The sequence below is a fragment of the Megalops cyprinoides genome, chromosome 13 (genome assembly GCF_013368585.1).
Source record: "Megalops cyprinoides isolate fMegCyp1 chromosome 13, fMegCyp1.pri, whole genome shotgun sequence".
Taxonomy (NCBI): domain Eukaryota; kingdom Metazoa; phylum Chordata; class Actinopteri; order Elopiformes; family Megalopidae; genus Megalops; species Megalops cyprinoides.
This window is the reverse complement of record NC_050595.1, coordinates 24,714,460-24,736,546: the sequence shown is the minus strand read 5'-3', so window position 1 is coordinate 24,736,546 and position 22,087 is coordinate 24,714,460. Positions and strand designations below refer to the sequence as shown.

At 44.2% G+C, this 22,087-nt stretch overlaps 2 protein-coding genes across 2 annotated transcripts; one reads left to right on the top strand and one right to left on the bottom strand.

The window, feature by feature from the left end:
• dtwd1 (DTW domain containing 1) lies at positions 1 to 2,511 on the top strand. Its single transcript, XM_036544260.1, has 4 exons — positions 1 to 521; positions 1,144 to 1,287; positions 1,439 to 1,691; positions 2,119 to 2,511. The coding sequence occupies exons 1-4, from the start codon at positions 243 to 245 to the stop codon at positions 2,346 to 2,348; spliced, it is 906 nt and encodes a 301-aa protein (XP_036400153.1). The 5' UTR covers positions 1 to 242; the 3' UTR covers positions 2,349 to 2,511.
• A 542-nt stretch (positions 2,512 to 3,053) lies between these two features.
• LOC118788136 (NAD(P) transhydrogenase, mitochondrial-like) lies at positions 3,054 to 19,742 on the bottom strand. Its single transcript, XM_036544019.1, has 22 exons — positions 19,621 to 19,742; positions 18,731 to 18,898; positions 17,557 to 17,786; positions 17,222 to 17,439; positions 16,298 to 16,385; positions 15,875 to 15,963; positions 15,575 to 15,762; positions 15,352 to 15,485; positions 14,730 to 14,921; positions 13,860 to 14,013; positions 13,389 to 13,550; positions 12,900 to 13,010; positions 12,304 to 12,449; positions 11,588 to 11,783; positions 10,241 to 10,474; positions 8,774 to 8,934; positions 8,310 to 8,489; positions 7,887 to 8,046; positions 4,708 to 4,789; positions 4,434 to 4,552; positions 3,992 to 4,107; positions 3,054 to 3,493 (listed from the first exon to the last, which is right to left on the bottom strand). The coding sequence occupies exons 2-22, from the start codon at positions 18,858 to 18,860 to the stop codon at positions 3,347 to 3,349; spliced, it is 3,237 nt and encodes a 1,078-aa protein (XP_036399912.1). The 5' UTR covers positions 18,861 to 18,898; positions 19,621 to 19,742; the 3' UTR covers positions 3,054 to 3,346.
• Positions 19,743 to 22,087: the final 2,345 nt, after the last annotated feature.

Here is a 22,087-nt window from a genome sequence, read left to right as displayed (position 1 = left end):
GTCCAGTCTGCTATTTTCAGCACACCGTTTCAAACGCAGAATATTGGCACTATTCTATTCATCCTGTGCTTTGACGTAGCTAAAATTAAAATATATTGTGCATAAAGCCACGTAGTCGGATTTTTGGTGATACCAATCACAATCCGAATTGCACGTGGGCGGCGATTGGTCGTGTCGTTTGACAGTATGCTCTTGACAGACTGCTAGCTTGCCACTACTACTGAAGGATTTCTCTGTCTGCTATGACTACGAATTCAGCCGGTTTATCGAAATGCCTAGAGAAAGCGGAGCTTATCGGCTCCCCCGACAGCCTCGAAACAGCCCCGTGTGATTCATCTTCGAAAAATGAGCACGGGAAGCAGCCCCTCCAGGGCTTGAAATTAGCATCACACAAAGTGCTGGAAAGAGCACAGTTGACGGGCAGATTGAAATGTTCAAAATGTAACGGTTCAAGGATGTTCTATTGTTACACGTGTTTCTCTTTAGTAGGTGTGAGCCAACAGGAAATCCCCACAATCAAGGTTAGTATGAAAACGTTTGATGCGTTACCGATGTGTATGCACACAGCCCTGGTTACACTTGTAAGGCAATAGATTGCATCAGCAGGGTCAACGCATTCCACTTTCCAGAAATAACCAGGGTTTCTTGAATGAAATACGTTTTCATGTTTTGATGAGATGGATCTTCTTGTCCCCATCAATCCTCATTTGCCAACCTAATGAGAGCCTGTATCTGATTTTGAAATAATACAGAACGATGGCGATTCAGTGTCTTATTGGATGGTGGGCAGTGGATTTTAATCACGATCGGCCCTTAGATCGTTAGATCCAGGTTGCAGGAATAACTCCTAAGATTATTCGTTGGCACATTTATTTCAACGTTTCGCACATCCTTACCTGTATCGATCATTCAGCAAAACCTCTGTAGAAGTATAACATTTCGTGATGATAAACGAATGATAATTCTGTACGATCATCTTTACTGGCCTTTAGTAGCCTTGTTGAACTGAGTGTTTATAGTTTAGTGTAGTTGTTTTACAATATAACGAAATATTGTAGCTACATCTGAGGAGTGTTTATTGTGTACGTGTGTGCATCTCCTTTTTGAGCAACATGGCGCTAAATGAATTCGACACGTTTCCAGCTACCCATTAAAGTAGACATCATCAAGCATCCCAATGAAACTGACGGCAAGAGCACGGCGGTGCACGCCAAACTCATCGCACCGCATGATGTCACCATATACACCTACCCTTGTATCCCAGAGTATGAGGGAGAAAGACACAGAGTAAGTGCAGTTTTATGTTAATATATTGCGATTGACATACAAATGCCCACGTTGAACAACCAGTGCAAGAGCAACACCAAGTGTGTTTCCATGAGTTACCTTGATGATTTCCGAACCCACGGTTATTTTCATTTCTCTTGTTTCCGTTTAGGTTGCTTTAGTGTTCCCAGGTCCAGGATCATTGACGGTGGAAGAAATGTCAAAACGATTGATTGAGATTGAGCAGAAGTCGTCTCTCTCTTCCCAAGAAGAGCCATGCCCAAAGAGGGCAAAGCATGACAAAGAGGCCAAGAACACAGGGAGTCCAGAAGGCCCACTAAGAGACTGCCCCCTCCAGAGAGTTGTCTTTATCGACAGCACCTGGAATCAGACTAATAAAATAATCACAGATGAACGGCTACAAGGTAGTGACGTCTACTTTTCATAAAAATGCCTAACTCTGCTTCTTGGTTGTGTTCCATTGATGATCTGTAGGGTGTTGGGGTCTATCTTTCTTTTTTCTAATTAAAGTAAGCCTCTGTGCTGTTGAACCTCTGTGGCTTAGATTGTATCAGTACTTATTGGAACTAGTACACGGAACATGAATTTACACTTGGCGGACGCTCTTGCCCTGAAGCAACTGACAATGCTAAGGTACATAAGTGCATATATTGAGACCACATGAACAGCAATGTTTGAATAAAACTACAGACAATATCTGAACATGTCACAGTTCTATAATAGCCAGTGCAATACTGAATACACAATAAGTGCTACACTAATCAAGTATTTCAAAATGTAGTGTCAAATTTTAAGAATACCCTACAGTAACTGTTTGTCATTTCTTCCCAGCCTTGGTCCAGGTTGAGCTGAAAACGAGGAAGACATGTTTCTGGCGTCATCAAAAGGGATCCCCTGATACCTACCTGGCGACGATTGAGGCCATCTACTACTTCCTGAAAGACTATCATGAGCAGTGCCTGGCACAGGAGTACCAGGGTGAATATGATAACCTGCTCTTCTTCTACTCGTACCTGCACCAACTCATTAACAAAGCCAAGCACAGTGCTGGGAAACTCTGAAAGAGTGAACTCTCTATGGCCTTCCAGTCTGCGCCAGATAGAAGAGATTGTCATCTTCATCCATCAAGACCCAGTGATTCTCATGAATGGCTCCAAGAGACCAGGAAATAATTATGACAAAGACTCAATAAAGCAAGGGTAGAGACAGTTGTGAACATGGACATGATTGTTATCCATAATGAAATCGTTTTATTCTCTGTGATAATCTAATTTTCAGATGGATTATTAAAGTGATTTCCCCTGTCAGGAGATTTGTACTTGTGTGGGAAATGCTATGGACAGAGTACAGAGTGTATCTTGACTCTGTTACAGAGGGTGACATCACCCCCTGGGGTCTTTTTGTGAGTGCTTGTTCAGTCTCGCACACTTGTGGACCTGTCTTTTTTACATGAAGGGCTATAACTGTACTGGAAGGTGTGTGTCATGTGTTCAGGCCCACCTTATGGTGAGTGTAGTATACTCCACCAGATATGCATTATTCTAGGCCATTCCTTGGACATGGGGTGTTTGAGCATTTTTTTCTTCTCTGAAAATATTCTGGTAAATTATACATCCTTAAAAAGTTAATTAGTCAAATGGTAGGTGTCAAGTCATATGTAGGTATTCATGCTGCATTTCTTGTCTGCTTCATGAGCTTCATAAATGAGATCTGAGTGTTCCTTGATGAATTTGTAACTGCGGTAGAAAGAAATCAATACAGTTCACTCATTTTAAATACTTTTATTTACAAATCAGATAAGTGCATGCAGTTGGACAAATTATGCCATTTCATTAGATTTTGAGGAGATGCTGCAGAGTAATTGGTAATTTTTACAAAACCTTACATTCTAATCCTTTCATTTGATTTTTCCCGGAATAAATTAATTTAATCTGTACCAGGCTACAAGGTGAAAAATGAATGTGTCTGCTTTAATTAAAACTGCATAACTGAACATGCAGTCATAAATCAACATTTGATCAGGACACATTGATTCATGAAGTTATAATTGATATTAAATCTAGTAATAGGCATCTCTAATTTTACCCTGTAAGGTGTCACATGTTTTCTTGGCATCACCTAGGAGCATGGCCGTGTTTGGCTTGTAGAAAATAGGGTTGTCCACAGCAGCATAGCCCACTCCTAGTGTGCGCTTCATCACAATAACCTTGGGAAAGAGCCAGTCAAATATCCTGATTAATACAGGCTTGATGATCAAAAAGAAAAAAATATACAGTGCAATACTGAGTAAAACATAAGAAATCAGACTGTTTTTGTTTGTGTTTTTAAATCAACACTCATCAATAAAAACTCAGAGAAATGTGTCACAACGTTCTCCCTACAATATAGACCATCATCCTAATGTCTAATTAATGAAGAGCATTTTCAAAATGTTCACTGAGTTCAATTACATGGTTTTATAATCACAATTATATAACCAGTCAAATTTTACTTGACCTGTTTTTTTTTAAAAAAGCAGATTGTACAAGTAACACAAAAATGAATGTGAACAGATGAAACCTGACTTATGGACACTGGAAACTAGATCCAGTATTAGATAATATGAAATCAAAGCAGCATAGATACAGAAATATCCCATTAAAATGAGAGAGAATTTAATGTGAAAAGTAATGAGATATTGGGGAACAGGGGATAATGGGCTTACCTGTTTGGATTTCCAGACTTCCAGAACTGGCATGCCAGCAATAATGGAATTGGGGTCCTCTTGTGCTGCGGAGTTTACAGTGTCGTTTGCACCAATAACCAGCGCCAAGTCTGTTTCTGTGGGGCAAAATTCACACAAGTACGGAAAGTTACAGAAATATGCATATTTAGAAGACTTTGCCCTAGATCAGGTACAACTTTCTGAATGTTGGAAAATTTGTTGTGATGTCTATGACCATTTTAAAATAATGTAACAATGGTAAAACACTGTCTATCTGATTTAATTGTACAGTATATTGTAGTCAATACTATAATTATCACAGGCAGCACCAATGCACCTCCAAATTAACCTCCATAAATATGCAAATTTAGCTTTATTAATCAACTGTAGTTTCCCTACAGTTTTAAAATTGTTTTAAATGGGAAAATGAGCTCAGTTTAACCTGGGAAGTCCTCGTTGATCTCGTCCATCTCCAGCACAATATCGTAAGGCACTCCAGCCTCAGCTAGAAGCACGTTCAGCTGCCCTGGCATACGGCCAGCCACGGGGTGGATGCCGAATCTTGGACCAAAAATACATGGGCTTAGGTTTAACTGTACCAGTGCCTTTATTCAACAAACACACAATATTGTCTTTACTAGACTGTACCATTGTATTGTTGGCCAACGCTGCACTTCTACTGCTACGGAGAAGCAGGGAGGCAGTAGCAGCCCTACCTGACGGCCTTGCCTTGCTCTCGCAGCATCTTCACCATGTCAGCAATGGGATACTGAGCCTTCGCGGCACACAGACCCCAGCCTGTAACACACAGAGCAGCACTCACACACCTGATTGACACTGTAGCATCACTGAATCACACTAGCAGGAGATTCGCGCAGTCCCCAGCCAGTACCATACAGAACCCTCCTCAAAAACCTCAAACAAACTGCAGCATCATTTAAACATACCGCAGGAGCTGCACAGACCCCAGCATGTAGTAACACACAGAACACCATTCACATGCATAATGCACATCAAAAACATCATTTAAACACACAACAGGAGCTGCACACAGACCGCAGCCAGCAGTAACACACATAAAACAGCTGACATGCATGACACACACTGTAACCCTACCACATGCCAGTCAAATACAGGAATACACACAGACCACTGCCAGTTATAACACACTTCATGCACCTGATGCACACAACATGTGCTGCATTTGTTTTTTAAGCACAGCACAGGACTCCTCTTTCCCTGTTACTCATAAGGTGCTCAGTCCACAAATTAGCAACCTTCTATGTACACAGAAATGTCTACATTGTCATTGTCACAATGATAAAACAATAGTATATAACACATAGTGTCAGCTATGACCACCAACACAGATACCCTCAAGTGTACTTTTTTGGACATTGATCAGTGGTCCCTGATCATCCTTTACTAGACCAAGCTTGAATTATATGCCAGCTTTCTGCACAATGTATACAGGGTATTCTAGAAAGAAAAAACTGCATATTCACAGAATACCCAGAAGTATTACTGACACTGTATAAATCAGGAACAAAGGAAGCTGCTTTAGAAGACTGGCTACCATTTCCCTTGTGCGTTGATGTGGAGGAATTCTGGTGTTGTGTAAGCGTGCGTGCGAGTCGCCACCTTTTCCCTCTGTCTAGGTGACCTCTGCTGTCAGATTTCTGAGGAGGGTAAAGGGGGTCATTATTCCCTGCTGCGGGGGCGATAGATTAAATGCTTACGGAGATTCCTCTGGGACAGTAAAACCTCCCAACTTCTGACCTGCAGGCAACCATATCCTTCTCCCTTCTGTTTCTCTATTAGTCTTTATAATTGGCTTCTTGCGGTCGGCTAAGTGCTTTCCGTGATAATGCAGACAAACTGTGGGATTGCCTTTGCGACGCCTCTCCCCTCCCCACCTCCCCCCACTCAATAATTGATTCAACACTTTTGAACCGGCTCTGCTGTTTTTCAGCGCTGCTACAAACAAGAGTAAGAAAAACAAACGTGAGGCCGTGTGTTCTGCGCTGTGTCCTCAGGCTTAGCGTGCGCCAGATGACTTTCCATGTCTCCCCTCCGCGCTGCCAGCGCTCTCTGACTCCTGCCTCTCGCTGGAGAGGGGACCGAGAGTCGGCCTTCCCGTGGTAGCGGCTGTCCGAGGCCCGGCGCTGCCGAGAAGGATGCACACTCCTAGTCAGCGTGGCGTCGTGTGTAAACAACTTCCTGTGTAAACACCCTATCTGGCAGTCTTTGCCATCCGCTATGCCCAGTCCTGTCACTGAAAACAGTGTCTCTGCCTAACCAGTATGTTTCACCTCTCTGGGGTGGGGGGAGGGAAGAGTTTTCATAGAAAAACACTGCCATCTAGTGGTAGAGAGTGTCATTGTTAGACAATCATATTAATTTGGATAATCAAACTGTCAAGTACAGCTGGAATAAAGATGCCAAGTGCTACAGATTTACTGCAACAGCAGGGTGTTCCGGGGGTCAGGCCACTGTGCCTCATTTAAGCCTTAATATGTAATGATTTTATAATTGTAAAATGACCCAGAAGGCACATGTGGTGTGTACTGGGTTACAAGCACTCGACTGAACATGAGGGCTTCAATTACATCAACTGCTGCTGCTGAATGGGCTGAGAGATTGAATAAGAGTATCTGCTAATAAAATTATAGTAGTTTCATTTTTTTTTTAAATAAAAATTTTACAAATTGGTTATCCTAGATCTTGTTTCTGCACTGTTAGGCCAGCTTGCTATCTGCCCACTATACCCAGAATCTCATTGTTATTATCACCAACAAGAATTCAACACCCTTGTACACAGTGTTTATAGTTTTCATAATGCTTGTGATAGAAAGAAAGCTTATTCAGGCATGTGTATAGTAAAATTTTACTGCCTTGGCTCTAGCTGAAGGATAAACTTAGCACGGTAATTTAGCTAGTTTTAAAGTAATACAGCTTGTTACACAAGACTACGTCATTCAATATCTACAGACAGACTATTCAATTTAAAGTGCAAATTACTGAAACATATATAGCGAGCAACCTGGGATGAGACAAACTGTCTCTGAATAGTATATATAGTTATATATATATATATAGTTAAACAGGATTAACCTTAACCTTAATAACCTGTCATATTTGCAAACAGTTTACTAGACACTGAATTTTGAATAGTTAAAAAAATGCATTACTAAGTGTCACATATGACAGGCTACACTGAAAGCTCTGAAATATGGTTCCACATGCGCGTATTGAGATTGGCCACTTCATGCTTTTTCCCCTGCAGCGAATGGAAGGAATGAATGAGTGGAATGAATGCAACTCTCCAAATACTCTCGCACGCAAGCCAGCTGCTATTTTTCACACTGCAGGTCACACAGTGTATCACAGGGAAGGGGATGCTCAGTGGAAGGTAGGCGCTTTTCCACTGAAGTCATGAGAGCAACGCACAGGTGCCTGATGAAGAGTAGTGTGCCTGAGAGCAGTGAGAAGAGGAGCCTGGCTGACCAGCCCACCCCTATCCCCAGAAGAGTGGAAACCGATTTATTCAGCTGCTAGTAGCTCCCAGTCATTGTCATGGTTGATGCGGACCACACTGAATTTGTAAATTACACAAAAATGTGTGTGATAACTGCATGATTTTGCTGGGGAGGAAAAAAAAAAATGGAGTGGAGGATTATCTTTCCTGTTATGGTCTCATGACCATCTTAGCAAGGTCAGAGAGTAATTTCCCAGTTTTTCTCCCAATTGGCCCGGGTTTTCCTTTTTTTTATTCCCTCCGGAAAATTCACTGCACAATATGTACAGCACTTTGGGACGATCTTGATTATAAAAACAAGCACTACAACAAATTAAAATTGGATTGCTTTGACTAATGTAGTGCAGTCTCTCTTACCAGGCGTGATGATAATGCTGTTGGCCTCTTTGATCATCTCAATGGACTGATCCACATTGACCTCAGTGTGGGTTCCCACAATCTCCATGGGCTTCCCACCTCCCGTGGATGTTGTCCCGTACCCGCCCAGAATCACATTGGGCAGAGACCGGTTCATGGCCTGGTGAAAGCAAAAAGCAGCTGTCACACTCTATTATTATTGCATGATTTATTTGCTTAGCAGACAGCCATATCCAGAGCATCTAACACAGCTTACATGTAATCCACTCATACAGCTGGATATTCAAAGATGATCAAAGGGTACTATAGCAGTGCCCTTTCTCTTCTAGACAATATGGGTGAGTATGGGACATGAGGACATGTTCCTGTGGGTGGAAAGTCCCTGTGGCTGCAGGGACGTTCTGAGCGGCGGGACTGACTCACCACACACATGATGTAGGAGAGGATGGCACCAGAGGAGCCAATCAGAGCCCCAACGATGGTCATGAGGTTGTTGTCCAGCAGGAAGCCCTCAGCGCACAGAGCCCAGCCGGAGTAGCTGTTGAGCACCGTGATGACCACAGGCATGTCGGCGCCCCCAATGGCGGCGGTCAGAGTCACGCCCTGCGGACCACACACAGCGTTCACTAGGGTGCCCCCCGGGGGGGGTAGGAGCTAATTCTGCATACCGGATACCAAGCAGTTGCCCGTCCAAACACATAGCACCCTTTCACTGCCTCCAAACAAAGATCACTGCTTGAAGAAGTGCATAAAGCCTGCATATGTCTGACAGTACAGTGCAGAGGACAGGTCTCAATGGCGAACAGAGGCAAAAACAGAAATACACTAGTATAGTGTTAGTTCCCTTTATGAGCCTAGTGTCTCACGCCCTGCTTCTCAACTCTTACCATGATTGTGGAGAGACCAGAGACACCCAAAAGGCAGCCCATGCCGGTGGCGTAGCTGCTGCTCAACATGAAGGGCACCATGCCGCCCACCGAGGCAGCCATGAGGCCAGCGTTCAGCATGTGCCTGCCGGGCAGGAGCAGGGGGGTGGAGTCCAGGATGCCTGGAAGCAGGGAGAAACTCTCAGAATGGTCCGCATCACAGCAGAGCAAAGAAATGCAGCCAGAGGTAACCACATGTGCATCACTATGGAGACAGCGCATTCAGCATGCTAAGGAGTTCCAGTCACTCTTTTAATGAGCTATGTAGTCACAGATATGCAATGCTACTGAACAGACAGTCAGCTCTATGCGCTTCATATTGTAAGTTCCATCTCTACCATCACTGAATCTTTATGTTAGGATTTGCTGGATCTCTTTGAACATATTTGAAGTGGCGTGGTCTAAAACAAAACACCCTCAGCTAGCACAGCAATACAGACAGCACTGGAACCTCCTGTTACTCACTGTAACCTCGGACACAAGAACATCCAGATAACAGAAGAAACACTGCAGTACAATGTCTGATTATGATGCAGGATATCTGGGATGCAGTTTTGATTCAAAACTTGATTGAACCATGGAAAGACAGGTCACTAACTCTTAGACACACTGAGCGTACATAAGTACAATAACTTCGCTTTTTGGACACCGTCTGACTCACTTGGACGGGTAGTCAGATACAAGAGATGGGAATATCCATCCACGGGATGGGGAAATGAGAGGACTCCCAAGGAGGCATGCGAGTGCCCCCCCAAGGACCACCTTAAAGTGATCGGGGCGAGCGTGTATTGATAGCAGACGATGGTTTTGGCAGAGAGCGCTGCCGTGAGGCCTGCAGCAAATTATCCGCCCGGCGTGGAGGGCCAGCGGAGGAGGGCTGCCATCTCACTGCGGTTTCACCCCTCACTGTCACACCCCCACAAGGCAATTGAAGAGGACACAACAATCCGCGGAAAAGGGTGTCTTCTCCCACCAAAACTAACAGAGCCGAATTTGTTAGTTAAACCCAGCATCGCGATTATAATAATCAGTGTCAACCGAATGCCTCTGAGACATTCCAGAGATTCCTCTCCTCAGACAGTTTGTTGTTCTTTTTGTTCTAGAGTGTCCCTGAATCTACAGGAATGCCCTGTTCAGTCCAGGCTCCTAATCTCATAATATGTGCCTCTCTCTTCTGGGATTCTGCAAAAACAGCCCTTTCTAGTTAACAAGCCATTCGATTTCCAATTGACTAATAAAGAGTACAGGATTTCCAGGCAAATCCCAGCCATTCCTTTTGTTTGGCAGACCATAGATGACTCTTAGAGAGTTCAGGCCTTGATTCACATGGGTCTTTTTATAGGAGGCAGGAGACGATAAGATCTGAAAAAAATGAAGATATATGGTAATCAACAGAAGAGGCCTGTGGGTAAAGGGGCAGAGATGTACCTTGCAGCTTGCCGTAGGCCACCAGGGAGCCACTGAAAGTGACACCTCCGATGTAGGTGCCCAGGTAGGCCACGGTCTTCACCACGTTGGCGGCGGGGTGCATGTCCAGGTGGGGGTGCTCGATCATGAACTCGGCGATACAGGTCAGCACGGCCGCCAGCCCCACCAGGCTGTGGAAGGCAGCCACCAGCTGCGGCAGATCTGTGATCTCAATCCGCTTGGCAATGGTCAAGCCTGACCAACACAGCAACAACGGCAGGGGAAAGCAATCAAACCAGATCACATCAAACCAAAAGAAACCTTTCCCCTGGTTAAGTCTGCGAAAAGAACAGGTACAGTAAATATCATCCAAAAATGGATGTATTTCAATATAGGTATTTCCATATACTGCCTGATCCAGAAACATATGACCAATATAATGTACCTAATAAAAAGAAATGCCTGCATTTAATTACCAGTGAATATGTTTGGGCCTTCACGTCAAAACCAACATAAAGAGCTCAAGGCACGCTATACAACGTGCAGTTAAAATTGATGCAAATCTAATAAAATCTAAGAAAATGCAATGTAAAGCCACAGGATTAACAATCTGAAGACATCTGTAAACACATGGTGATTTCTGCCAGCTGCCAGCATTCGAGAGGGAATTAAACCCTCATTCATCATATTAAAACCACATCCATTTAGACGCAATGATTAACGTTAAAATATATTTGAGCAAATCTGAAGTCGTTTTTTTTTTTTTTTCTAGGAATCCAATTGGCATAAACACTGCAGAATGAACATCAAAGGTCTGAATCCTTATTGGCTGCGTTTTGTTTAACAGCTGAGGGATTCTGCTTTTAAAAGGGACATTAAGGTGGGGACTGATTTAACTTTATTTACTCCAAAAGGGTCTCTTTACTGATGCTTTTAATTTAATATAACCCCTATGAACATGAGTGTTACATGCAAGTTTACAGTGTGTCTACAGAACATAAAATACCCTGTGTTTGCATAACCATAACTGAGGGCCAGATTAATTACAATCTTCTACCCCAACTAATAACAGGATGTATTCAGTGGGCCTGACTTTGGGAAGAACATCCCTTTGAAAAATGTCAACCACTATTACAGCAAAATTTACCAGAAGTGCATAATCAGTGGGTGGGCCACTCTTAAGGTTGGCTTTTCGTTACATAATCCTGTTTAAAGCTGCTCATTTAAGAATACATGTTCATCATCCCTTTAGGTTTAATGCTGTAGTTCTATTGAACTTCAACAACTTGTCACATCAAGGACACTTGGAAGCCCCACCCCCTGACAAAGACACACAGGCGCATTTCGCTGATTGGCTGTTAAACCCACCTATCGTGCCTCCGGTGGCCATGGCCAGGGACATCTGAGACAGCAGCTCGGGAGAGGGCTTGAGGGCACCCAGGGTGGCGGCGAGGCCCCCCGCCACCCCGATCATGCCGAGGGCATTGCCCAGCCTGGAGGTGCCCTGCGCAGAGAGCCCAGCCAGCGCGCCCACACAGCACAGGCCGGAGCCCAGGTACATCATCTGCAAACACACGACCAGGTGACCACCCGCACCGGCACTGCCAACCACTGTAAACTCAAATCACATCCACACTGCAGGGCCTTCAAACCACATTACTGCATTCTCACCCAACGCTACACTGGCTTCACTGGTCTCCCTGGCTTTAAGTTTTATTACTGGCTGTGTAAGTTTTATTAAACATCAATATTTCATATTATATTTATATTACATAATATTATATGGGAATATTTTAGTGTTCACCTGTATTACTATTTCTTTCTAGAAAAATCACCAAGCTAAGCAAAGGTAATTAAAACAAGATGTGAGCTAAAACCAGCCTTTTACTGCATGCAACCTGATAATCCAGCCTTAGGGCTATAGTTTTTATTACTATTGTTATGCATTTCTTTACCACGGCCATCATATTCCTTCACACTCATTTAACAGATGTTGTAAAACACCTTAAAACATTTGAACCAGACTGTATGTACATAATTGCTGTTACTTCTAAGACAAACAAAATACTGAGTTATTTCCCCACCTGTTCGATGCTGTATCCACTGGCAAGAGAGGCTCCGTAGCCCCCGACAAAGACAACTCCAGGTATGCCGTACAGGTAGTTATACTCTGGAGGGTCCGTGGGACGCTTAAACATGTCAAGCATCCTCTGTGTGATGAGGAAGCCACCTGCAGGGGCACAAACACATGCAGGTTAATCACAGATTCACACAGTAATAAGAAATTTATGTGGAGCAAATGGAATTGTTGAATTATTCAAAGTTCTCAGCAGATGACCTTATCCAGAGAGACTTGCATAGCTTATATGTCATTCACTGATACAGATGGATGTTTACTGAAGCAATTCGAGTTAAGCACCTTAAGCACTGGCCCGTCTAGGAATCAAATCTGCACCCCTTTCGTGTTACGAGCCCTGCTCCTTACCACTGAGCCGCACTGCTGCCTATCATGAAATTATATACTGAAATGTCAGACAGAATCTATATTACTTTGACTATGATAAATGGTGCGACACACTCTGTTTAATGAAATCATTTCATAGAGCATAGACCTGTGAGGACAGCAGGGCTCAGGGAACCATGCAGACAGGTTTTTCGAGGCTGTGGGAGAGATTACAACCTGCAATGTTGATGGATGACACAAAGGCGGCTAGGAGGGCCAGGGTTTGAGGAAGCGTGGCGGGGGTGAGACCACCCCCCATCAGCACCAAGCCTCCCACTGCAGTCAGACCTGCGGAGAGAAACACAAGGAAACATAACGATATACAGTATAACAGCCAAACTTCAAACACACAGTATGTGTCTCTCTCTCCCTCTCACACCTCACACAAGATATATATACTGGGTCAAACACCTAGATACATAGTACACAGAATCAAACACACATGGCATCTCTCTCTCTATCACTCTCACTCTCTTGCTCTAACACACACACACATATTTCAATACACACCAACACACACTCAGATACAATGTCTTGCATACACTCAAGATACATACACCCTTAGATTCACAATACCTTCAAGACACACACATGCAGTGTTCTTCCTTGCTGCAGACAGACAGAGGGAACATATCTGTAGGACCATAGACAGAAGGAGACCCTGACCTGAAATGGCGTTGGTGACAGACATGAGAGGAGAGTGCAGGGCTGGAGTGACTCCCCACACAGTGTGGTATCCCACAATCCCCGCGAGACCGAACGTGGTGACCATCTGGGTGAAGGCGGCGTTGGGGGAGGCGATGCCCAGGCCTAGGACCCCGGAGAGGCCTGAGGAGAGAAAGAGGGGATGATGGCATTCCTTCGGCTGGCCCTCGCAGTCAGTAATCATGACAGAGTGGGGAACTGTGCCAGGCTGCGTGGGGGTTCGTTCCCTTACTGTGACAAATCCATGGGTTGGGGCAAAAGGGGGGGCTCATTTAGTCCACGTCTGGCGGGTTGATTGCAAGTGGTTTGCATATCTAATGAATTCTTTTCAGATACAAATATTTAATACTTTTCAAACTCTGTGTGGTGATAGTAAGAGATTAAGCAAAAGCATGCCATGGGTGTTCTGTTTTGCACCATGTTGTCTCTGACCTGCTGTGTAGACACTGGCTGAGGTCATGGTTCGCCTGAAAGGGGAGATCAGCGCAAGTTTCTCTGCTTCCATCTCAGCGACTGTCTTCTGTTTGGCTGGGGTAGGGGGTGGGGTGGTCTTTGGGAGGGGAGCGGGGAAAAGGTTCTTCCCTTCCTATAAAGAAAACAGGAAACAAAAGAAAATTGCTTCCAATTTTGCAAACCATAAATCTGTATTATTTGATAGGTGCTGGACACAACAAATAGCAGCTTCCCGTAAAATTGTAGCAATCTTTCCTTCTTTGCCTTTTTATATTTTATGTCAAAGTAAAATATAAGACACAGTATAAGACTGTACATGTGAAACAATAAAAAGGAAACTAATTAACACTAATACCTAGCTATACCAATGAGTAGAAACAGCCAGCCTGAACAGACTGGAAAGTGTTAAGAAATAATTCACAAAATGTGCAAAAAATACACTGCTAAATGTCAGAGGGATTTCTTACACTTTGTTGAAGAATTAGTTGATCATTATTTGTCTCCTGCAAGGAATCTCTTCTGCCTCTCGACAAACATGACTAACAAAGTCAAAAATTAAAAATATGTATAACTAGAAACAAACCCACACATTCCTTTCACTCATGTGTGGAACCAGCACGCTGCCAGTAACTCCGCTGTGTTTGAACAATGTCAGACAAATTTGGCGGTTTGGTCTGACACTGTGGGTCCAATTCATCAGAACCAAAAGAAATCAGTTCAGGTTGTGGAAAGGGCAGCTATGAGAGGAATGTCCACATTACAAACAGAGTTTTGGGGACAAGCAATCAAATCCTACCCTGCACATAGCTGACAATATCACCCTCTGGTGGCATGAAGCAGAATACCAACCTGCATGACCATGGTGCCCCGAATGACATGGTCGACCGTCCCATAGTCGAACTCGTCTTTGGGCTCGAAGTAGAAGTACTCCTTGTCAGGGCTGATGGCTTTGAGCAGCTTGAGAACATTGTTAGAGTACAGAGTGCTGGCCTGGGTGGGCATCCTGCTCGGGAGATCGGTGTACCCGATATGTGTCACCCCCTGAGAAAAACAGGGTGACAGGAACAAAAACAGCACTGAGCAAAAGGTCCAAAACAGCGCAGTCCCTCACTACCACGACCACCATTTCACCTTGTCACTCAGCATGACAATTTCTGCTGTCATTGATACGTCTGTTCCCCTCTGCAGGGATACTCAACTCTAGCCCACGGAGGCCTGTTCAACAGGATTTCAGTCTTCATGACCCATTAGCTTTCTTAGAACAGCGCTGGGGGGCTGATCAAGTCCAATAAAGATGGTAATGAACTGAATGGGGTCACGTATTCCCTGAGTGGAATGAGAGTCAGCAGCATCATTGCTGCACTCCCAGGCAGTTTTGGCACGATCTGCTGCATCTTAAAATGAGACAGATGGCTAAATATCAACTGTCCTGTAACCCACGAAGCCACACAGCGCAGGACTGAATTCTCACCTTGTGAACATGCAGCTCGCCAGGTTTAGTTGTCTCAATATTGCCCCCTGCTTCAGCTGCCAGGTCCACTACCACAGAGCCATCTCTCATGGACTCCACCATTTCTGTCTTGATGAGGATGGGGGCCCTCTTGCCTGTGAGGGAAAGGAGAGGGGGCAGCATAAGAGACTTGTTCTCAGCACAGCAGGAGCAGGAATGGGAGTTGCACATGTGGGCTACTGACCTGGGATCAGGGCAGTGCTGATGAGGATGTCCACGTCCTTGCACTGCTTGGCGAACAGCGCCATCTCCGCCTCGATGAACTCCTTGGACATCTCCTTGGCGTAACCGCCGACCCCTTCCCCGGACTCCGCCACGTCCACCTCCAGTGGTTCCGCCCCAAAGGACTTGAACTGCTCGAGGGCTGCCGGCCTGTCAGGGGGGACACCACAGTGCGCCATCAGGGGACGGGTCATGACCCCGCAGCAGAGCATCAGTGAAAGGGTCTTGACCCTACAGGAGTAAAACGACAGCATTCAGGTACCTGGTGTCGAACCCTCTCACTATGGCGCCCATCGACTTCGCTGCCCCAGCAGCAGCAAGGCCTGCCACTCCACCGCCAATCACCAGGACCTGCAAACAATGCACCACAACACGTTCCATGTCACACCCACACAACTGTAGCAAGCAGTAAGATTCTATCTACAGTCAAAATGAGTTTCGTGAGTGAGTTTTAGTGTGTTGTCAAAAGCAGACTGGAGAACCCTGAGTCCCTCTCACACATTTCCTTCCACATTTGAGGTCTACACTCCAGCCATTTCAGCATGCAATCTCAATGTTGTCCTGTGTAGCTGCTGGTACGTGTGTTCACACAGCTGTCTGACGGAAGAGATGGTACTGACAGCGCCCCTCGCAGTTCAGCTGAGGACTAGGACCCAGGCTGCTGGGCGGACAGCATGCTGTATACCTTGGCTGGCGGAACCTTCCCCGCAGCTGTGATCTGGCCAGTGAAAAATCTTCCAAAGTGATTGGCTGCCAGCACAACAGCCTTGTACCTAAATGACAAGAACACAAATGGAGAGCATCTCATTTACAGGCTAAATCGTTTCCACGTGAAACCGCGCAAACAATTTCACAGAGGTCTTCCGATACCACAAGATGACAGGGTCCTGACATAATTGTCTTAATTTTCATTCCTCTCACTGATCATTGCTCAAATTTGAGAGGCATTAGAAATTAAGGAGAGGACTTATGGCCAATAAAAAATATCTTTATAAATCACCCCCCCCCCCATGAAAACAGCCAAAATCCTGTCACTTCTTATGCACCTATCCAACTCTTCACCAGGCATATGAAAATCATTAATGTTGTCAGATCATGTAACCAAGTAGTACTGTCTCTGGCATTTGTAAATAAAAAAGTTAAAAAAAGTTAGATTTACATGTGGTTCACATATTGCTTTCCATTTTTTCCAAAAAGTCGGTACATTTTCAACACAATTTCATATCTGACAAAGTATGTAGTCACAGAGGTGGGTATATCTAAACAGAGTGCATTATCAAGAGGAACTTCAATAGGCAAAACATGAATACAGAAGTTTCGCAAGGGGGCTATAGAACGTGAAGTCCATGCAAGAGAATCTTTCCAATATTCATGGGTTTAGCTGAATTTCTTTTCATATTTGAAGTATCAGACAATCCCATTCAGACCTTTTCTTTCTGTGTGGGCTTTTCATATATACTATAAACATTTTCCATCAACATTTTCCCAGATAGTGAAAATCTGAAGGCAAGATCACAGTCAGAAGGCAAAAGTAAGTGATATTTATCCAAAATGGCTACAGTAGTGTTTCAATCAAAAGCTCAGCATGCCTAAATGCTAAGCATCGCACCCTGCAATGTTGGCCATGGAGCTCAGAGCGTCGTATCCCTGGGCGATGGTGACTCTGGGGACCTGGTCCATGGCCAGGACTGTGCACTGCTGTTTGGACAGCTTCTCCATTAGCTCTGGATTCTGGGCCGGGTAAATGAAGCTCACAAGAGTGGATTTTGGCTTCAGCAGCTCAGCTTCATGCAAGCCCAGGGCCTCATTGAATGTCGGCGCTCGTACCTGCGAAACACAGGACAGAGGTCAACGCATTTCCGGGCACTTTTTGAAACTGAATCACGGCTAGTTTCTTCAGCAGATTTTCATGAAAGGGCTTTCACACTTTTGGCAGGTACTTGCCTTCAGGACTAGGTCCGAAGCAAAAGCGCTCTTTACGTCAGCTATCTTGGCACCCGCCTCCTTGTACTGGTCATCGGAGAACTTGGACTCCTCGCCAGCTCCGCTCTCCACCTGCACGCTGAAGCCCTGCTTGACCAGCGCCTGCACTCCGGCCGGTGAAACCGCCACCCTCCGCTCATTTTTATAGATCTCCTTGGGGATACCAACCACGATGTCTTTATAGGGGACACCTGGGACACAAGTGCGGAGACCATGCCAGTGTCAGCGTCACTCGCGGTGATGTGAAGGACAGGACAACAGGGACGGCGTCCCTCAGAAACATGCTCACTTTCAGTCGTATCAGAGCCTTCAGTAAAATGAAAACCAAGTTTGAATTAGAGAGGAACTGAACAGAGAAGAGAGCCTGTTTTTAAAAGTCTGTTTTCCTTCCACCTGCTAAGAGGAGCCTCCTGCTTAAGGCAATGAGGGAAAAAAAGGGTATAAAGCAGATGATTTGTACACTAACGCAAGCAGAACTTTACAGGCCTCAGCCAGCCAGGGCTGAAATGTTCCAGCTAGAGTCCAGTTTCACATATCTCTCCTTAATTGGTGTGGTGACTTCCAAGTACAGCAAGACATTATTAGCAGCTGCTTGGCAGTGTGCCAGTCCCCTATCCCTGCACGGGCCTGCACTGCATGGCTGTTTGGCTCAGACGCTCAGCGTGAGCGCTACGTCATTAACGCACAAAGTCAGTAAACCACAGGCAAATATTGGACACGAAGAGTACGGAGGCTCAGACGGGCCCTGTGACATTGGGAGACCGCTCAGGTGACCTAGCTCAATCAGCTGAAGCGTGGAAAATGCTTATCACCTTTATCTGACCTCTCCTGGGTTTCACCGCAGGTAAACACTGATTTAGTGCCATTCGGCTTTACGAGGAGGACAACACCACTGCTTCCCATTAGCATTACCCACGGCCAAAGTCATAACACCCCCCTTCCTTAAACTTCTTTAATGATTTCCAGCCATACACAGAGGTAGATGGTCGTGACCTCTTCATAGCAACGAGATGCAAATAAAAAAAAGTCTCAAATAAACCATGTGTCGGCTCAAGAGCAGGAATGAAGAACAATCACAGTTCAAAGCTGTTCAAAGGGAGGCAAAGAGTGAAGCAGCAGAAGGCACGTCACATACCTTTGGAAGCTTGTTGATTCCACAGAACGGGGAAAGTCCTAAAGCACCTTTTCCCAGGCACCTTTTGCCGTGCCCCTTGTTGGAGCAAGGACACGGAGCAGCTGGAGGCGCAGCGGAGGAGGAGAGACATGGCTAGCGAGAGAGCCCCGTCGCTCTAGTCCAGGTGTCCTGAGGGCAGAGTCGCGTCAAAGTGAACACCTCCCGTCAGATGCCAAAGCACATCGTCCCCCCCAACACACAAAGAACTACACCGTCTAACCCTGTACACTCAAGGCTGCTGGGCCCAGGGACAACAGTGTGACATTACAGCTCTGTGGGGCAAACCCCCAGCCTGAGCAGCGTCGCGAGATCTGGAGATGTGACGGTGGCACAGGACTCTGTGCCAAGAAACATTACACTGTTTCAGAATGGAATACTCAGATAAATCATACGCACAAATAAAAAAAAAGCGTGCTGAAAAAAATCAACAAGCGTAACAGAACTAATAAAGCAACACTTTTAGGACTAGATTAACCCTTTACTGTCACACTTATGTGACCAGCAATGATGTGGTAACTGTGCCTTAAATATAATATTGTGTTTTACTGCAACAGGTAGACTACTTATTCTGTTCTTGTTGTTTATTCATTACCTCAGTTAAGCATCCAATTAAAATGTTATTTAATGCACATTTTCTTTATTTTTCGTTACTAAAGACACACTTCTTAAAAGAGCAAGGGTAAAAAGACATTTAAAGAAACTTTAGCCTAGGGCATTGCTTCATGTCTTGTCTGCTCCGTCCACTTTGAAACTGGAAACGCTGAGCAGCCCCTTTAAATGTTCTGCACGAGTGCAAGCGCAACGAAGCAGCCACAGAGAGCGAGACAAACTTTCTTTATAATCTCACTAACCTGGGTCGCGCTCCTCCTCTGCTTCCGTAAAATATTCTCACGTAAACGAGACTAATTTCTCATAGTTTTATGGTCACAATGACCTTCAGCGAGTCGAGGCGGGTGCCACTTCGGAGTTTCGATATCACAGCTTTATCTGCTATAAATAGACGACCACGTGATTCTTTGGTCATATAATGCTTGGTAAAAAAGGCACATGATACAGTGTACTTGTGTCGGACGAAACAGTAAGCTTAATTAAATTCAGACAGAAACTAATTTCCAACCGTTTTTAATGGCAGGTAAATAAAAGAATGCAGGTAATATTAAAAATCTGAAAAAGGAACACATAAAGACCTATTCTTAAAAGTCCTTTGAATGTGCGATGATTGGGGTAATGCTGTAGCTCCGATGAATAGGCTTGTAGCTATAGAAACAAATCAAAACTTTGACCCACCTGCTTATGCACCTGAACAGTATACCATGACCTACACGCTGAACTTTATGAAGAGCTGTTAGGTTGTGCCGAAAGCTGAAACCGTAACCTGCTGACAAATTTATTTTAGTCTTTTTTTACTCTGCAGTTAGAGATAGGGCTCAGCGTCTCCTAACAAGACCTGTGCATGGCAACAATGAGCACAATCAACCTTTGCTAATTTGCAGCTTGAGCGCCTCTCCTTTTTGACCGATTCTACACTTTTTGTGCGTGTCCCGCTATTGCCATCTCGCGGTCAAAATAATTCATGCAAAACCTGCAGCTTGTTGGACATGCAAGAGCTGCATTTCTCTATCCTGATCCAACCCAGACCCGCTATGAAGGTTTTCCTTTCAAACGAGGTCAGTTAATTACTTTTGAGTTGTGTATTAAATACGGGTCTGGATAAGAATAAGAATAAGAATAAGAATAAGAATGAGAAATACTTTATTAATCCCCGAAGGAAATTTGAGTGTCACAACTGCACCGTCCGGCATACATCAAAAACAACAAAAGAATAAATTGAATAAAATAAATAGAGGTATAAAATACAACAAATAGAAAGATGTTTGTGCAATTATGCGTTGTGCAGTACTTCTGTAGTTGTCATATAATAAATAAATGAGAATAATGAGATGGAGAAGTTATCATCCTTGTGCTATGATTATATGCATAGTATATAATGAATTATGAAACAAGAATAAACAAGAGTAAGGTTATTGCTATTATACAGTCTGAAAGTGCAGTAGAAAAAGTTATTGTTGTACAATGTGCAACATTGATAACTGTATAGTGCAAATCCTGACCAGATGGCTAGAGAACAGTTATTGTCCCATGTGCAAAGATCATGTGTGTGGGGGGGGAACAGCACAGGGCATCAGGTGCCAGTCAATCCCATGTTGCAGCAGAGAGGGGAAGAGCTGTATAGTTTGGATATTACATCTCTTCATAATTATCTGTTATGAATCATTTCAAAGGAATGTTTATGTTGCTAAAAATAAACACAGAAGTAAGAATAAGTGAGAAATATCACAATGAGTGTAACTGATGCTCCTTATACTGTATTTAGTAATAGCATGGTCCTGAAAGCCAGTAGTGGATAAAACTGTAAAGCTCAATAAGTGAAAGAGACACCCAGGTATAGGGCACAATTAGGAATATATGCAGTGAAAAGAGGTAAGTCTGTGTCATGAGGTTTTGGCAGCAGTCGGTCATGGTCTTGATCAGAGGCTGACAACCTGGCCCGGAGTAGGAGTCTGAATTTATCAGTATCATTGTTAAAGGGCCACACAAGTCATGATTTGTTTTCAGCTCAATCATTTATTGCATGGAGAACTGTCAAATGTATCTATCATCCATTCATATACTGATGTGCGTGTGTAATCTGTTCCATGGTACATTTGACATGAGGAGGAGTTGATGGAATTTTGCCAAGCATACATTGCAACTCTGCTGGTTTTGTGCTTTGGCAATGTCTCCCAACAGACAGCTCACTACCTACACTGATCTGTTCATCAGGACCCAAAGGACACATAAAAAGTAATTCAGTTCCAATATGGTTTGAAGATAAATACTTATGCTTATGCAGTCTCTGTGTTTCTCCTGTATATTGTAAATAGTGATTTCCTTCTTCTGTGTCAGTAACCCCTAAAAACAGTGACATGATATAAGCTGGAGCCACTGCAGGCTTCCTCTGCATGTCACTGGTTTCACAGTAATGCTCAGGGTTAGGAAACTATTTTTGAAGGAACACATAAAAATATAAGGTTTACCAATGGGACAGACCAGTGTAGTAAGTATGCCATTTGTCAACGACAATGGTGAGACAATGGTGCTTTGGTTGAACTGGCATGGATACCCTGAATAGTCCTTACATGCCCTCACATTTGTCCACACCGTAATAGCACCATATGTACTTCACAGGGCTTGTACATCACAGATACCATTAATCTAATTCATAATGAATGTTTTTTTTTCTTCCTTCACATGCATCTCAGTGGCCACACAAGACGG

What these genes read in the sequence shown, in the direction of transcription:
- dtwd1 (XM_036544260.1), top strand. Translation starts at nt 243, where the DNA reads ATGACTACGAATTCAGCCGGTTTATCGAAATGCCTAGAGAAAGCGGAG. An exon ending in AGGAAATCCCCACAATCAAG is followed by an intron (nt 522 to 1,143) that starts GTTAGTATGAAA and finishes ACACGTTTCCAG; the next exon opens with CTACCCATTAAAGTAGACAT. An exon ending in CACAGATGAACGGCTACAAG is followed by an intron (nt 1,692 to 2,118) that starts GTAGTGACGTCT and finishes ATTTCTTCCCAG; the next exon opens with CCTTGGTCCAGGTTGAGCTG.
- LOC118788136 (XM_036544019.1), bottom strand. Translation starts at nt 18,860, where the DNA reads ATGTCTCTCCTCCTCCGCTGCGCCTCCAGCTGCTCCGTGTCCTTGCTC. An exon ending in GAATCAACAAGCTTCCAAAG is followed by an intron (nt 17,787 to 18,730) that starts GTATGTGACGTG and finishes CTTGTGTCCCAG; the next exon opens with GTGTCCCCTATAAAGACATC. An exon ending in CTTCGGACCTAGTCCTGAAG is followed by an intron (nt 17,440 to 17,556) that starts GCAAGTACCTGC and finishes TGTGTTTCGCAG; the next exon opens with GTACGAGCGCCGACATTCAA.